At 38.1% G+C, this 17,395-nt stretch overlaps 1 protein-coding gene across 3 annotated transcripts in view; it reads left to right on the top strand.

Moving 5' to 3' along the window:
• JARID2 (jumonji and AT-rich interaction domain containing 2) overlaps nt 1-17,395 on the top strand; it is a 244,922-nt gene that overhangs the window by 218,734 nt on the left and 8,793 nt on the right. For 2 of the 3 annotated variants that reach the window (XM_083360661.1, XM_083360662.1), the window contains exons 9-16: nt 1,336-1,428; nt 2,725-2,843; nt 3,895-3,965; nt 5,521-5,635; nt 9,037-9,142; nt 12,978-13,160; nt 13,511-13,641; nt 14,109-15,057. In XM_083360661.1, the coding sequence (XP_083216787.1) occupies nt 1,336-1,428; nt 2,725-2,843; nt 3,895-3,965; nt 5,521-5,635; nt 9,037-9,142; nt 12,978-13,160; nt 13,511-13,641; nt 14,109-14,220 (930 nt within the window). In that variant the 3' untranslated portion in view covers nt 14,221-15,057. Of the gene's footprint in view, nt 1-1,335; nt 1,429-2,724; nt 2,844-3,894; nt 3,966-5,520; nt 5,636-9,036; nt 9,143-12,977; nt 13,161-13,510; nt 13,642-14,108; nt 15,058-15,129; nt 15,311-16,523; nt 16,632-17,395 lie in introns of those variants that run through there. The other variant, XM_083360663.1, reaches the window with a different exon arrangement.

Below are 17,395 nucleotides of genomic sequence, written 5' to 3'. Positions count from 1 at the left end.
AATTCACATTTTAAGGTGATACCAGTACAGTTCTATTTGGTGATCCCCATTATATGATAAATAGGTTCCCTTTCAATACGTTGCACTACAACTCCCATCATCCCTTGATGATGGTTGTATTTAAAGCATCTAGATAATACTAGACTGAGAAACCTTGCCATATTGGCATATTCCCCCTACTGAGCTATAAGCTATATCAGGTAGTGATATATGGCTAAATACTGAATATGTTAATTTTAATTTAGTTTTAAATCTCTAGCTTTATGTGTCTGGAAAGATTTCAGAATATATGCAGTAGAAGGAAATTTATCTACCTTGCCTGCAGTAATTCCCTGAAATCAAGTCTTGCCAGTACATTTCTAAAGAACTATCTTTGTTGTGTGTTTTTTAGAATCAATATAAATTGCCAGTTAGAAATCTTCTTTCTTTCCTTGCTTGGCAATTGCCTGTATCTGGAAGACATCATCTTCTTGACACATAAGATATAGTTGAGTGAGCCTTTTAGGAACCCAAAGATTTTTGGGTAAGCCTGAACCTGTTTCATTTGCATAATCAGGAATTAGGGGGCAGTATCCAGACAATGCTCCCTTCTCTATTTTCCCCATATTTTTCTTTTAATCATATGTTCTTTAATCATAATGATAACAATATACCCAGTCTAAACATTTGCCTGACTCTGTGACACAATTATAGACACAAAGGCCTGCAAATAGAAATAGAATGGCTATGGCAAAAGCAAGGATAGATAGCCCCAATAGTAACAGGCACCTTGGGTACAATTCCAAAATAACTGGAGCATCACTTGAACACCATTGGCATTGACAGATTCACCATCAGTCAATCGCAAGAGGCGGCTTTACTTGGAACAGTTTACATCCTTTGACAATATCTATAACACCATCAAACATCCACTTCTGCCTATCTCAGGTTCTCAGAAAGGACTTGATAGATAAGACAAAAATGCCAAATCCAGTCTGAACATCTGGCTGACTGTGCGACAAACCAGTAACAATAATAATAAAAAATGGAGGAGAATCACCTGTTAGAGGGAAAGTTGAGATACATGCCAGCATTTTTGGATTGGTTGGAATCTTGGTACCGCTGTCTATTGAAAAACCATCTGGAGTGCAACCAGTTTACCAAATGTCTGTGAAACAGAGGAGGGGACTCAGTAGCTGGAAATACAAAAAATGAGCCATGATATCTTGAGTGCCAGAATAAATTTTCTTTCCAAATCATTTGTTTTTTCCCCTATTTTTTGGTATTTCATTGCATCATGATATTTTGGAAAAAAATGTAGGATCATAATTCTTCCCGTTTGCTCCTGTTTCATAGGGAAGGTCTGTTTCTTTAACAACTTTTTACCGAACAGCAAGAAACGTTATGAGTATGTGCTTCAGCAAAGACCCCACAGCAGCAGAAATAGAGGTGAGAAATGTCCTAGTATTAAAACTCATCTTATTCTGGCCTCAGACGCTTTTCTCCCTATGGAAAATCCTAAGCATCTAACAAGTAATGGCAACGATGCTTTGACATGGCAACTTATAATAACTGGATGCAGACAGGTAAATGGTACAATCTTGGTCATCATGGATGCTGCCTGTTGTGTAATTTTAAAAGCAGGGTTGCTTTAAAGACAAGTAAAAAGCTTGTTAAGTTTAAGAAAAAAGGAGAAGCAGTAAATAGGAAAGAGGTAGATATTTATTTATGTATTGCTTTTAAAGTAGTAACAGAAAAAGAAAGGGAACATAATATAAAGCTAATTGATAGGTATAGTACATTTCTCAAAAAAAGCAACACCTAAAAAGTGCTTTTAAAAAATACAACAGAAAAGAAGAGTATAATATATCGTAACAGATAAGTTATAATTCTATAGTATATAGACTTATCTAATATAAATATTATTCAACTGCATATGTGTGCATTACACTTACATAGCTATCATTCTTCTGTATTTTGTATACTTCACTAATTATTTTTTCCCATGTCAGTGTACTTCTATCAAGTTCGTGATCCAATATTTCATTAAAATATTTCCTTCCTATTACCACTTTATTATTAATTCACTCATTCAACTGTCAGAAGCATTCGTGAAATATAATAGGAAAATTTAAATTAGGTCCATTATTATACATAGCTATTGCAGTCTCTGCTATTCTATCACATAACATCCATGTGAAAGATACCAGATCCTAAGGATAAATTCTAAGCAATTTCCTTATGTGGTAGTTGTACCAGGGGAGTTTAGCTCATTGTATGGCAAAAGATACTTGACCTTACATTAAAAAATATATATGTTCAGAAAAGGTCTCAGTTGATTCAATGTCTTATCAGTTCTAGGTAGTCATGGTTCTTTTTCCTCTTATTATATGTTTTCCACAATTTTGCTGGAATTAAACTTCCAGAATTTTTAATTTTCTAAATTTGCTGAAAGACCCCAGGCTACGGCAGAGTGTCCTCTATTTTTCTGCTTGTAATATTAAATGAATGCATACTTTCTAAATGCCTTAAAAACATTTTTTTTTCGCCAACAAAAACATTTTATCTGTTGAAAGACTGAGATCAGAAAGATAATAAGAATTTTTGTTAACAAATCTGCAGCATGTTCATTGGCTTAAGTTCCTTTTTCTAAGAAAAAAAGTAAAGAATGTGTTTGAGATACTGTACTTGGTCATAATTTTAAACATCTGTTACAACTGGGTAGCTTTTTTCCCCCCCTTATAGCAAGAATACTGGAGATTAGTAGAACAGAAGGACTGCCATGTAGCAGTGCACTGTGGGAAAGTGGACACCAATACCCATGGCAGTGGCTTCCCTGTGGGAAAATCAGAACCTTTTTCAAGGTAATACACGGCAACATTTTCTAGAATTTTTTCAATCTTTGTTTTTAATCTTGTTTAGTCTTCTCTGGCCGGTACAACAATGGGAACTAACGTGTTTTCTTGAGATACTACTCAGTTTGATCCATCTGATGTGGTGGGCATTGATAACTATAAAGTCCCAAGTGGGAAGCATATAATTTTAGCTCAGACTCTTTTGTGAGAGCCATAAAATTGCATGCTCCTGTACTATTTGGACTTAAGATCAAGAGATTTAAAAGGCAACATATATTTCAAGTCAATCTACTGCCAAGAATGCATTCTTTGAGTCCTTTTGAGAGCTGAAGGGGTGGACACTTGGTTGGTTGATTGCCTAGAGTAGCTGAATCCAGTATATGTTAACTTTCCTATGTTGTGTTCTGAATTAATTTAATCCCTTTCCTAGGTTTACTTTATTTGTTCCCCAAACATGATATTTCAGAGGTACTTAAATTTGAATTATAACCTATTTTGGATGAAAATATACAGTTAGCCAGTAATTTCTGCCATCTTTCTTTCAAGAGAGCCATAAAAGCATTATAGTAGCCTCCCTTTACATCTAATTGAATTAAAACTGCAGCTCTCAGAATTCCCAACCAGCATATAGTCTGTCATCAGAGAGTAATTCTAGTCACCAATGAATACTTATATAGTTTGTTTATTTGTTTTTCTACATTGGGAACAGAACAGCTATTGAAATGAAGAAGTAGTAGCCCTGATGCTTTTAATTATTGACATCTATAAAAATACACGTTTCAGAAAGTTAATCAATTTCTTGTTAAGTCATTTTAGTTCTTAAAAAAAATAGCAAGACCACTGAAAGTGAATGTAAGATTTTTGATCAGTTATACCAAAACTGTTTACTTAGATTTTTCTGACTGAAAGAAAGAGGACTGTTTTTTCCCCTCTAGATTCACTATCAGAAACTGAATGCTTGAGATTGGCTTTAACATACTTTACAGAGGGCTATGTCAGCTCTTTTTCAGTTGACCTTTAATATTTGCTCACAGTTATCTGCATTACTTAATTTGCACAGGCATGGGTGGAACCTAACAGTCCTTCCTAATAACACAGGATCCATCCTGCGACATCTTGGTGCTGTGCCTGGTAAGAGGATGTACTTTCTCCATACTTGTAATTGTGGCGCTCAGAAAGTTTTTGAATAAATCACATTTTCCCCATTTCTCTGTAACCAGGCATCTATAAATATTGTTTAAAAATAAATTAACATTCAGTTAACTTTTTGTCATGGCAGTATTTAAACTCTGTGTAATTCTGCTATCCATTGACACTTCAGTCTGTTCAACACAGATGGGCAAACTTCTTTTCATGTGAGGCTGCTAAGATTTGTGTTGTCTGTTATAATAATCATGCCATGGTTTAATTCAGATCTGTGTATTATAAAAAGAATCAGATGGAGATGGAGGCTAAATATATAGTGCAGATCATGTCCTTGTTGACTTCTTCAAATCTGTTGTAGCCTCTTCATTAATATTCAGTACATTTGTGGTAGCATCTAATGTCTGTATCCTGATTGATAGGCACAGGTAGGTTCATTATTTGCTGTCCCAAAGGGTCTATGCTGTGCCAATTAATGTGCAGATTTTTGTTGTTACAGTTTTTTCTTTACAATAACATTTGTGATTTCTACTTTACAAAGGCTGCTTGAGACAGTTGTCAGAATTGATAGTGGTATGATATTGTGATTATTTTTAATTTTTGTTATCATACCTAATTAAAAAAAACTTTGTAATTTTCTCATGCAGTTTCAATAGTCCGATTGCATTTATCTGTGGAGATAATTACCGAATGAGTATGAATACCTATTGCACATCTTCAGCTTCCTCAGAGGAAGGGAATATTATTTTTTCCAGACAATGTTTCATGAGCACCGCTTGTGTTTGGGAGAGACATTGTTTAGCTCTTAATACATAGCATGGGTAGTCCTCAGCTTACAACTATTTGTTTAGCAATCGTTTGAAGTTACAACAGCACTGAAAAGTGACTTATGACTGTTTTTCACACAACCATTGCAGCATCCTCGTGGTCACATGATAAAAATTCAGACACCTGGCAACTGGCATGTATTTATGACAGTTGCAGTGTCCTAGGGTCACATGATCACCATTTGTAACCTTCCCAGTTGGCTTCTGGCAAGCAAAATCAATGATGGTAGCTAACAACTTAACACTTAACAACCCTGTTACTAACTTAACAACTGCAGTGATTAACTTAGCAACTGTGGCAAGAAAAGTCAGCAAAACTCACTTTAACTGTCTTGCTTAGGTAGCAGTGGAAACTTGGGGCACAACTGTGGTCCTATATCAAGGGCTGTCTGTATTGGCAAAAGTTAAATTCATATTTGCATATAAAGCTATATGAGCTGATTTGCTAAGATACAGTAGTTGCCTGTTAATATCAGAACCCAGGGATCAAAACAGATTTGACCATTCAGACTAAGATCATTTTCATTTTTTGTAAGATCTGTCTTTCTCTCCCCCCCCCCCCCCATTCCTGGTAAAATCTAAATTTTCAGGGGACATCAAATTTCACATGCAGCTTTCAATATAATTTTAACAATTCATAATTTAATAGGTTTTTTTAAAAAATGAGAAGATTGGCATTAATCATGTTTTCTTCTGATCTGATGTTACTAACTTAGGAGTGACAATTCCTTGGCTAAACATTGGCATGGTCTTTTCTACCTCATGCTGGTCTCGAGACCAAAATCACCTTCCATATATTGACTACTTACACACTGGTGCTGATTGCATTTGGTAAGTAACTCTTAAGTGTGTTTCTTCGCTCTACTGCCCTTGCTTTTGTTGAGGACCTGTAGAAATTTTTATTCCAAAATCAAAAAAACTATACCATTAATCATTCTGTTTAGAATTTCAAGACAGGATCCAATAATATTAAAAGTGAGCAGTGTAAAATATCCTATCCTAACAAAGATAAGCAAAATTTTAGGATGAACAGAATGTTTAACTGGCACTCCAGATTATTGTTATTATTTTCCTGGGTGAGAAAGACCTTTTATAGAGTTGCAGTAGAATTCATCTTTTAAGTTTTCTCTAACTTAACTGCTGTAATGTATTTTAAAATATCCAAGTAAAAGTCAGACTGGCATTTGTTGTGGCACAATAAAATTGTACTACCTAATACAGCAGGGAAGTGAGATTAATATAGTCTTACTATTGAAAGTCAGTCAGTTCCAAATGGTTCAGATAGTTTGAAATTAAGCTCACAAAGGTATAGAGAAATTGAGAATCTTATTCAATCTGCCTTTCTCTGGCTTAATGGGTCTAACAATCCCACAGTATCAGGAAAGGCTGCTTCATATTCAAGCAAGAAATAACCCATTCTGATTTCCATTAATGGTTCTTTTTACCTCTTTAAAATGTGCTTCATAACTAGGTAGGCAGAGAGGAGTTACTGATAGGATGGAAGTTGATGAAATATATCTGCCATTCATGGATTTTTCTGATCCTCCTGCAAGATCAGGTTTTATTCCAGCCATTTGAAACCACACATAAAATTCAAAAAGAGCTTTTTTAAAAAAAAAAACCTTCCCTGGCTTGTTATATAGGAAGAAAAGCCTTCCCCAAAGTCAGAAAAGCAGGTATTTTTTTTTAAGAATAGGCTCTTTCACACATTCAACTTTTCAGTGCTTCTTACTAACCTAATGTACAAGGTTTGGTACAGCCTAAATGTACAAGATATAATTTACTGCAATATAATCATTGGGAGTGTAAAAGATGGTGGCTTTTTGAATAATTAATAACCAGTATGAAATGTAAATGACTGCCTCTTGATTTAAAAAAAAAAAACTTATCTGGAGAAAATTTAGATATCCAGGGTCTACAGCAGACATGTCAAACACAAGGCCCGGGGGCCAGATCCGGCCCGTGAAGTGGTTTCATGTGGCCCACGAAGCCATCCTGGAAACAGTGAGGGAACGGCCCCCACTGCCTTGGCCCTAGCCCAGAGACCCTCAGATCTGTTTCACTCCTGCCCAGGCTCCCATATGCACCCTTGATGCAAACGATGTAGAGCTGGCCATGCCCACCCAGTAGGCCATATGCACTTTAGGCACGCCCACCCAGTAGGCCACGCCCACCCAGGCCACACCCACCCGGCCCCCTGAGGGCAACCGCAAGGCTGATGCGGCCCTCAATGAAATTGAGTTTGACACCCCTGGTCTACAGCTTGTCTGTGAAGAATCTGTTATAGTTAATTTTTTAACCATAGAAATATAACAGTTGGCTGGGATCGTTTCCCTATATTTAGTGTCAAAATTTGGGAAAATTTGGGGAAATGATTTATAATAGAATGAAACAAATTCTACAGGCTGAATTTCTTTTCCAACCTATTTTTTTTTTAAAAAAAACTAAGTGTCATTAAACTTTACGTCCCCACAAAATACATCAAAGTAGCTTCACACACGTAACAGCTGCAAGAATATCTTGCATTTCTTATTGGAAAGTGTATACAGTTGTCACAGAATGGCTAATTAAGTTGTAGGAGTATGCCTTATGCAGAATAACATTTCAGAAGTAAATCTGTCACTATTTAACTTGGAATTTTTTTTAATTTTTTTGATAATTCTGTATATGAACATGCCACATCTGAAATGTAGATTTGTATTAATATAAATTCTTAATACTAATTTCAATTATTTAATCCGTTATAGTTTTTTCATTGTTCAAGAGAAATTACTGTCATTCTTTGTCTTATGATTTATACTGTTCAGATTATTGCTGAGAATACTTGTACATTATTTGGATTTTCACAGTAAGCTCTAGATTTTTTAAAAATGACATATTCGGTTATGCATAATTAACTAATAAACTTAGTATTGAAAATACCTACCTAAAAAAGATCTGTCTTTGTATACAGAGGCATGCTGACTGCAGATTCATAAGGGGTGGGTTCAAGCAAGTCCCTTCCCTTCCTTCCTATGTGCTGTTCAGCTGATAAAACCTTTTTATTCTTAGTCTTGGGCAACTTATTACGCGGTATTAGTGTCATGATGTAGTGTTAATAAATACTGTAATTGTGAAACATAATCTTATTCTAGGGACGCGGTGGCTCAGTTGGTTAGGACGCTGAGCTTGTCGATCAGAAGGTCGGCAGTTTGGTGGTGTTGTGATTCAGTGTCAGCCTGTGGGTTCGGCAGTTGGGTCGGATGATTCAGAGGAGGAGGAGGAGGGGTTTGGAGAGCCGGCAGAGGACAGTTCTGAGGCTTCGCAGAGCTCTCAGCCAGGCCCCTCCCATCTGGTTACTACTCAGACCCAGCTGTGTGAGCCTGACAGCTTGGATGAAGATGACCCACAGCTGGCCTTGTTCAAGGACGCCCGAAGCAGGAGGCAGTCAAGCAGGAGTAAACAGAGGAAGGCAATGGGGCACCTCGGAAGGAGGCAAAGAGAAGCCACGCCTTGAAACTATTTAAAAGAGGAATGTGTGGGAGGGCTGGTTGCTGAAGGCAACCATTTGAGCAGCTTCTGTTTTAGTGGTTCGTATTTTGTTTTGCTCAGTTTGCTCTGGTTTGGATCTGTTTTGTGTAAATAAATTTGGTGGGCTTTCTTCCAGTCTTTTGCCTTTTGTAAAGGGGTTGTCCCTGACTTTTCTGCAGGGCCGGTAGTAGGCTGGAACAGAACAGGTGGGTCGAATCCCGAGTGCCGCGTAACAGAGTGAGTGCCTGTTACTCGTCCCAGCTTCTGCCAACCTAGCAGTTCAAAAGCACGTAAAAATGCAAGTAGAAAAATAGGGACCACTACGGTGGGAAGGTAACATGTTCCGTGCGCCTTTGGTGTCTAGTCATGCCGGCCACATGACCACGGAGACGTCCTCGGACAAGCGCTGGCTCTTCGGCTTTGAAACGGAGATAAGCACCGGCCCCTAGAGTTGGAAACAACTAGCATGCATGTGCGGGGAAACCTTTACCTTTACCTTTAATCTTATTCTAAAGTATTCAGACTCTGTCTAAATATAAAGTTCCTGATCCCCGCCCCCCCCCAGCTTATGGCATCTTTTCCTATTTAGTTTTTAAACTCTTAGGTTGACATTCAGTTTTGGAAATACAATTTGGGACACTGCCTTTTGATGCATAGTATCTTGTTTGGTCTGGAATTCATATCCTTTTTTGTGATTTCCTCTCTATGTCAAATGTGAACAGGTATTGCATTCCTGCTGCGGAGGAGAAAAAACTTGACAAAGTGGTACATACCCTGTTGCAAGCCAATGGCACTCCAGGACTGGAAATGCTTGAAAGTAATGTCATGGTGAGTTTCTTTCTGATTTCTGTATAGAGGAATCCAGTTCAATTTTGTTTTATAACTTTATGGATAGCAATGAACTCTGTTGTACAGTTATTTGAAGGGACTAAATACTGAAAAACCATACTGCCGTGGGTGTATGTAAAACTCAACCATGAATAAGCCACATGATATGGAGCTGTGTAGACCAGGTGCTAAGCCTAACAAGCTATATTGAAGTAGGATTCTAACAAGGCCTGGAAACTAGGGCATTGTTCATAGATTTAACTGTGGCATACGGCACACTTTGGAAGGATGGATTGTTATAAAAACTGTGCCATATTATCCCCTGCAAAATTCTCTGTCAACTAATTAATAACTTGCTGAGTGATAAGTTCTTTCAGTTAATGACGGGGGAACAACATAAGTAAGGTAAGACGATTAAACAATGGCCTCCCACAAGGCTCTCTAAGTGCACCCATACTATTCAACTTAAACATATCAGATATGCCAGCGACAAGGGTATGCAGATTTGGATACACTGATGATTTGGGCATAGCAGTGCAAGAAAAACACATGGATGTGGAAGACAGCCTCCTATCCAAAGATCTTAAAATCTTGGGAAAATTCTTCACTGACTGGAGGTTCACTCTGAGCACCAGCAAAATGGTAACCATGTGCTTCCCTCTTTACAACAAACTAGCATATGACACCCCAAAGGTCTACTTAAACAACAACGTACACCCCTATATCCCCCATCTAAAGTACCTTGGAGTAACATTAGACCGGACTCTCCTATAAGATATTTCTGGAGAATACGGCTGCAAAAATTCAATACTCCAGAAATTATGTGGAACTAAGTGGGGAGCTTCAGCTGCCACCCTCAGGTCATCAGCAGTAGGGCTGATCTACTGTCCCCGTATGGCTTAGCAGCTGCCATACAAGTAAGTTAGATGCCAGATTTAATGATACCATGAGGATTATAAGCGGTTGTATTCAAATCATTAAAACTGCTGGCTGCAGTTCTGAGACATCTAGCCCCACCAGTTTTACAAAGATGCAAGATGCACTGGTAAGAAAATACTGAAACTCCTGCAGGACACGCATACCTTCCTCATCTATCAGCCAGAAGATCCAAATCCAGGAAGCCTCCACTGGCACTTGCACAACATCTGCTCCACAACTTTAACATAGATTCCTAGTGGAAAGCCAAATGGGTCACTGAATGCTCTGACTCAGGAAGACATATAAATGACCCCACAAAAAAAAGATGCCAGGCTTTGTTTTTTTTTATTAAAGAGTTTTACAAAAACAAGATTTTACAATATATCCCCAAATCCCCTCCACCCCAAACCCGCCCACTTCCCCCCCCCCCGACTTCCCAGAGCTAAATACAGGATTATAGTTATAACAATCATATTCTAAATAAAAATTATGCATAATATACAATTAACCAAATTCATAATGTGCTTTAACTCCCCTTTAACATAACTACATACAAAGTACCAATAACAATATCCCTCTAAAATCTACTCATAAGGTAAATGGAACTTTTTAGTCCCATATTTATTCTGAATATAATCTATCCATCTCCTCCAAACTGAAATATATCTTTCTTGTGAACGATCCTTCAAATAAGCAGAAATCTTAGACATTTCTGCAAGATTCGAAACTTTAAGCACCCATTCTTCTATAGTAGGCAAACTATCCTTCTTCCAATATTGTCCCACCAGTAACCGTGCTGCTGTTATCATATTCAACATCAAATTAGTTTCTTTAACATCACAATCTACAACAATACCCAATAAAAACAATTGCGGAGAAAACTTTATCTTTCTCTTAAAAATCTTTTGAATGTTCCACCAAATTTTAATCCAAAAAGCTTTTATATTTCTACAAGTCCACCACATATGAAAATAGGTGCCAGGCTTTGAACTACCATGTCAACAATGGACAATCCCGAATAGGATTCATGCTTCACATGGCGTCTGCCTGGACTCACAGTAAAAATGGGGCATAATATCCCCCCTCCTTTGTGTGACTGCAGGGTCCCATGTCAAACTATATATCCCATCCTGACTGGCTGTAAGCTGAGGGCACGTACCAGTCCAGTATCTGATTTTTTTTTCATACAAACGATGCTGCCTAGATATTGGTATTTGACCATAGATCTTTTTAACATTTAATTTTTTGTGTGTGTTTTTCTAACCTAGATGAAATGTTAATATATATTGTTAGTCCATGTTATGCCATACATTAAATAAATAATGCCACACGATAGCATGGCAGCTACTTTTTAATTGTTAGTATACATAAATGCTGCAGTTAGCACATTTCAAATTAACAAATACTTGTACTAAGGATACATGTATGTTATTGCGCTATCGATTAACCCAGCCACCACGTTGCTTTTTAAATACTGAAATGTAAAACTAGAAAATCAGTAAAACTTCAAAATTCAGAAAGAATATTATCATCAAAACAAAGAACTATATTGCTTCACCGGGGGTTAGTCCAAATGAAAAGGAAGTCACAAACCTCTGCTCTTGAGCTTTCTATCTTCCATCCAACCCGCAACAACTACGGTACTACAATGGCTGTTTCAGGTTTCTTCTTCTGGCTCAGGCAGTCTAAATCCATATCAGGCAAAGTTAAATCCAAATCTCAGGCCAGTCTCAATGCACCCCGTAAGACTTCCAGTCATCTCCAGCAGCCTTCTACTCAAATGAGGCATCCCCCTGAAAAATGCACCTCCATCGTCTTCTTCATGTCCGTTCCATCTCCCCCTTGAGTAAGTTGTCCCCCTCAATGGATGGCTTCCACATTACGTCCCACCACTGTTGTTGCCACTCTGACTTCAAATGCAGCACACATGTCAGCTGCAAGTACCCCATCTCACACTCTTCCGATAATACGAAGCAAAATAGCCAGTCTCCCCAACACAAGAAGATAATTTCCAGGCTGGTAAACTATTCACATTTCACCTTCAGATCCTACCGCTTCTCTCATCTCTTCCATCATTAGCACCGTCCATTTTGACAACCACTCCATAGCCACCTTACTGGATACTATGGTAAGCCCAGACCTGCCATCTCTCAGACTCACTTCTAGCATATCATGCAGTCAATACTACATCCCCAAACAACCCATACATCCATTCCCCCCCCCAAAAAAAAAGATTATATCCACTCTCCCCTCCCCAATAATCTTGATAAATAGATAAAAAAAGGCTGGCAGGTATTTTGATTTCCATTAAAAGTAACCTCCAAGGATGGGAAACATTTTTCTTAGGAACTTTGAAACTCCTACCTAAAGTAGCTTTCTTGATGCACCCAAATATGGTGTATCAATCGGTCTAATCTACTTCTAAGGTGTTTCTGTATTGAGAGTACAAGTAGTCTTTGTTTAGCAAATGTGTCATTTAGTGACCATTCACAATTATTACACTGATGAAATAATTTTGTGACCAACCCTCGCATTTACATTCTTCACAGGTCTGTAAAGCAAAGGGCAGCTGAAATCAGATCATCAGGACAGTTGTTGTTTCATTTAGTGACCACTTCACTTAATGATCAACCAGTGGTGGTTGCTAAACAAAAGGGAATGGCTTGTGCTTGTTTTCAGGATTATATCATTTGTACAAGGAATAAGCACTGGAAGTTCCAGTTCGTATTGCAGCATTTAAAGTTTATGTGATATCGGTATTGTTTTATGTAACAGGGATTGTGGGATTATGGGGGTTGAAGTACACTGTAACCTGAAGACTTCTAAGGTAGATCCAAGTTTCTTTGCATTATACAGGAAGTACTGAATGACAGGGAAATAAGATTTTAAAAGGGTTTCTTTTCTTCTCTCTACTTAGATCTCCCCTGAGGTATTGTGTAAAGAGGGGATCAAGGTGCACCGTACTGTACAACAGAGCGGGCAGTTCGTTGTCTGCTTTCCAGGATCTTTCGTGTCAAAAGTATGCTGCGGTTACAATGTCTCTGAAACTGTGCACTTTGCTACCACCCAGTGGACAAGCATGGGTTTTAAAACTGCCAAGGTAGAAAAGTGTATATATATATATGTGTGTGTGTGTGTGTGTTGAACTTTTAAAAAAATCAGAATGCCTTTTGTAAAAGAAAACAAAACACTTCACAGACACATTGTGTGCCATGCTATATAACGAAATCCATCATTATTACAAACACCTGTTTTGCTTATAAATTTCTTAAGACAATGTCTAACGTTCAAAAGGAAATCCCAGATTTGGTTAGCTATTAAATATTCAACTCTGATTTGGAGATGCCATATGAATGATTGCATGTGGTCCAGTCTAGGCTGTGGTCTTTCTATTGGAATGTACTTCATTGTATCGTAAGGGAGAGCTAACAGTGGAATGTTTGTGGGTAGGAAATGAAGAAGCGACATATACCCAAGCCATTTTCAATGGAAAAGCTGCTGTATCAGATTGCGACAGCTGAAGCCAAGAAAGAAAATGGGTCTGCTCTGAGTACAATATCGGCCCTTCTGAGAGAGCTCAGGTAACCCCGTTTTCATATCTGCTTTTCTCTTGAAAGAAGCTCTAATGACAATTGCAGAGGATGCTGTGAGATAGCCAGAACCAATGAGCCCAACCACAGATGGAGAAGACCTTCAACACTTGCTGTGCTGGTAAACCATTGAAGACCAAAACGAAGGATTCAGGTCTCCTGTCAAGCATTCACTTTTTGTTTTGTTTTTTAATAAAGGAACTCAGTATTTGCATCCATAGCGTAAAACGTTCTTCTCCGAATATTTGTATAGGTTTTTCTGTAATTATGGATAAGCAAGGAAAGCCGGTCTTGCAGTCCCAACTGTGGCATGAGCAGAATTCCACAGCTTCCCCATTTTCAACACGGAAAGTGTATTGAATATTTTTCCCATCCCTCTCTAGGACATTTTTGAAAGCAGGAGAAAGGTGTTGTCTTTCTAATATAATGCTGTGTTCTCTTTGTTCTTTATCATGTAGCTTCGTTACCCACAATTCAAGTGTGATCGATAGCACATCGCATAGATCCAGGATCCATAGAAAATCTGATGACTGGAATCTACAAATTGTATTTAATAAACGAACTTGTTAATTTGCATAGTCTGAATCAAGTCTTCTTCACTGCATATTTGCGCTCAGGGCAGAAGACTTGAGAGGTTCATTGAGGACCTCCACATGGAGTTTCTCCTTCTTGAGAATGTTACATCCCTGTTACCTCCATATGTGCATTTTCTTAAGAGGGCGTTTTATAAATGTGAAAAGGGCTGACATTTGTTTTCCCTTTGGGGTCCATCTAAATGGTCCTCAGGCTTGTTCAAATTGAATTTCTTTTCCTATGAGGACAGCAAGAACTTTCCTTATAAAACTGCTAACCATTAGAATACTGTTTTAAGTTGCAATCCAAAGCACCTTCAGTGTATCAGGTCAAGGATAGTCTTCTTTTGAAGTCTAATTTGTGCTGCTTTGAGTAACTTGGTGTTGTTCTCATCCACTCATTACTTTTGTACGTGATTTTCCATTTGTTCCTCCTCTATGGTCAGCATGTATCTGTGCATTCATAAATCAGATTTTTAAAGCCACAATGACTCTAGGCAATATATTCAGATATTTCTTTCTTTTTTCTTTTTTTTACTAAACGTCAAGCCTTCATCATTCTTGGATTCCTAGGAAGTGTCTTGAGGGACATTTCTTTTGGCAATTCAGGCTGGCAGAGCAGCCTAGTTGACAGAGGAGTGTCATAGAGATTCGAACAAGAACTCAACTTCTGAAGTTTTCAGTCCATTAGAATTGTTGCTTGATCTGCAATGGTCACTAACACAATTTTAGGTGGGATTAAGCAGCAGGAGGAGTTTGGCACTGCTCCCTGGGAGCGTATGCAGTGTTGCGTTATCCACTGACAATTATTAAAGGCTCAGCTGCATGTAAAAATGAGGACTTCCAGATGTAATTTTGAATTCCCTTTGAGACTGTGCTGTTTTCTAATTATTTTTAATTTTCACAGGGACACAGAATTGAGGCAGCGGCGGCAGCTATATGAGGCCGGTCTCCATTCTTCAGCTCGCTATGGGAGCCATGACAACAGCAGCTCGGGAGTGGATGGGAAGAAAAAGCCTCGAAAGTGGCAGTTAGAGACATCCGAAAGAAGGTGTCAGATATGCCAGCATCTCTGTTATTTATCCATGGTGAGAGAAATTTCTCAAACCCTGGATTCCTGATTCTTTCCATCTATCCGGCTGCCCATCTGTCTGTACCTAGCTGTGTGTCTACCCATCTGTCTGTCCATTTCTCTTTCTTTCTTTCTTTTTTTCTTTCTTTCTTTCTTTCTTTCTTTCTTTCTTTCTTTCTTTCTTTCTTTCTTTCTTTCTTCTTTCTTTCTCTTCCTTCCTTCCTTCCTATTTGATACAGCTGTTCACCCCAATAGACTCTGCAGTTTGCAAAGTTTAATGGATACTTAAAAACACAGACAAAACAAAACAGCCTAGACCAGGGGTCAGCAACCTGAAACAGTGAAAGAGCCACTCGGAACCGGTTCCCTCACAAAAGGAAGAACTGGGAGCCGCAAAAAATGTGTGTGCATGCGTGTACATGCGCACATGCACAGAACAAGGTTTGACTGAAGAGTGGAGCCAAGGCGAGATATGCACCTACCCTGCATATTTGAATTGATTGGTTAAACTTTTTTAGTCCCACTTTTTTTTGACTACACATAGCAGAAGATTGGGAGCCGCAGGAGATGGCTGAAAGAGCCGCATGTGGCTCCGGAGCCGCGGGTTGCAGACCTGTGGCCTAGACTAAAAAGCCATAATAAAACCACATATAACAATCCCCACTCACCCCCAGCCTATCATTATCAGACCCAGAGTTTAAGAGCTTTTCCAAGCTTCCACAGAGCAGACGCCATCCATGTCTCTTGGGGGATGCTGTTCAGGAGGGCAGGGGCTACCACAGGAATCTGACAGAATTATTGGTCTTTTAATATATCAATTGTTTCCTAACTACAGAATAATTTCTAAAATAATCCACATACTTCAGCAAAGTGCAAGACATATATTTCAACAGTCTCCTGGAAAGCACTGATGAACAGGATGCTCAGAATTGATCTGTCACCATCCCAGATTACAGACTAGTCAGGAGTACAAAACGAAATTTTGCTGTGGAGGTATTTGCTCCATAGGGGATATTTGTTCATATTTGAATATTTACTCTGAAACAGGATAGCTAACTACTTCATAACACATTGAATTTAGCTTTACTGAAATCATAAATTGTTTTCAAAAAATTTAATACTATCGCACTAGCTAAGATAAGTTACATTAAGGCTTCATCTGAAATGCAGACATTCAATATGACCTGTAGCTTATCAGTATTCTCAACCTATGTTCGTAAAAATTGCAGGTTGTACAGGAAAATGAAAATGTTGTCTTCTGCCTCGAATGCGCCCTGCGACATGTAGAAAAACAGAAGTCTTGTCGTGGATTGAAACTAATGTATCGTTATGATGAGGTCTGTATAATACTGTTGTTGGTCTTGTGGGTTATTTTTAAGGCTGTATAATTTACAAATTTGCTATGTTGCATGCGTGATCTGTAAAGTTGCTGCTCTTGCTTTTTTAATATGGATAATTTATATTTATTGTTGCAGTAGGTTTTCTTGATAAATTTGCATTGTGGCCTTTTACCTCCTCACTTGCTTTATTAAGAATTATAAAATAAAAAAATTTAATTTTGAACAGCCCTACACTGTAAACAGTGTTCACAGCAGCAAAAATTACAATTCCTTAGCAATAGGCCTCTTCCTTACTTACATAGTGTGTATATTCTTCCTTTTGCAACTGTCTTCAAAGCTCATCAAGTGAAGCCGTGGTTTCGCAGTTGACGTACTGTAACTTCAATAAGTAGCATGTGCAGTACAGATAATACCAGAATCTTTGTACTTTAAACCTCTCTATAACAAATCATTTAAAAACAACAGTAAACGTATCTATCAGAGTATTGTCTTTTTTATGTCTAAGAGGCATTTAACTCTTTCTCACTTCCTCCTCCACTTCTTTTTTTTATTGAAAGAGTTTTTCAGTACATTTTATCTTTAACAAAACAAAACCCCTCCCAACCCCCCCTCCCTCCCCTTCCCCCCTCCCCGACTTCCCAAAGCTAGATACAAGGTATAAAAGTAAAAACAATCATGATCTACCATATGCTAACAACAATAAGTTATTAAGTCTATCGCACTTTAACTCATATAAAATGACTACAAGCAATATAAATATC

The sequence above is a fragment of the Vipera ursinii genome, assembly GCF_947247035.1.
Source record: "Vipera ursinii genome assembly, chromosome: 3".
Lineage (NCBI taxonomy): Eukaryota > Metazoa > Chordata > Lepidosauria > Squamata > Viperidae > Vipera > Vipera ursinii.
This window is presented reverse-complemented; position numbering and strand designations above follow the sequence as displayed.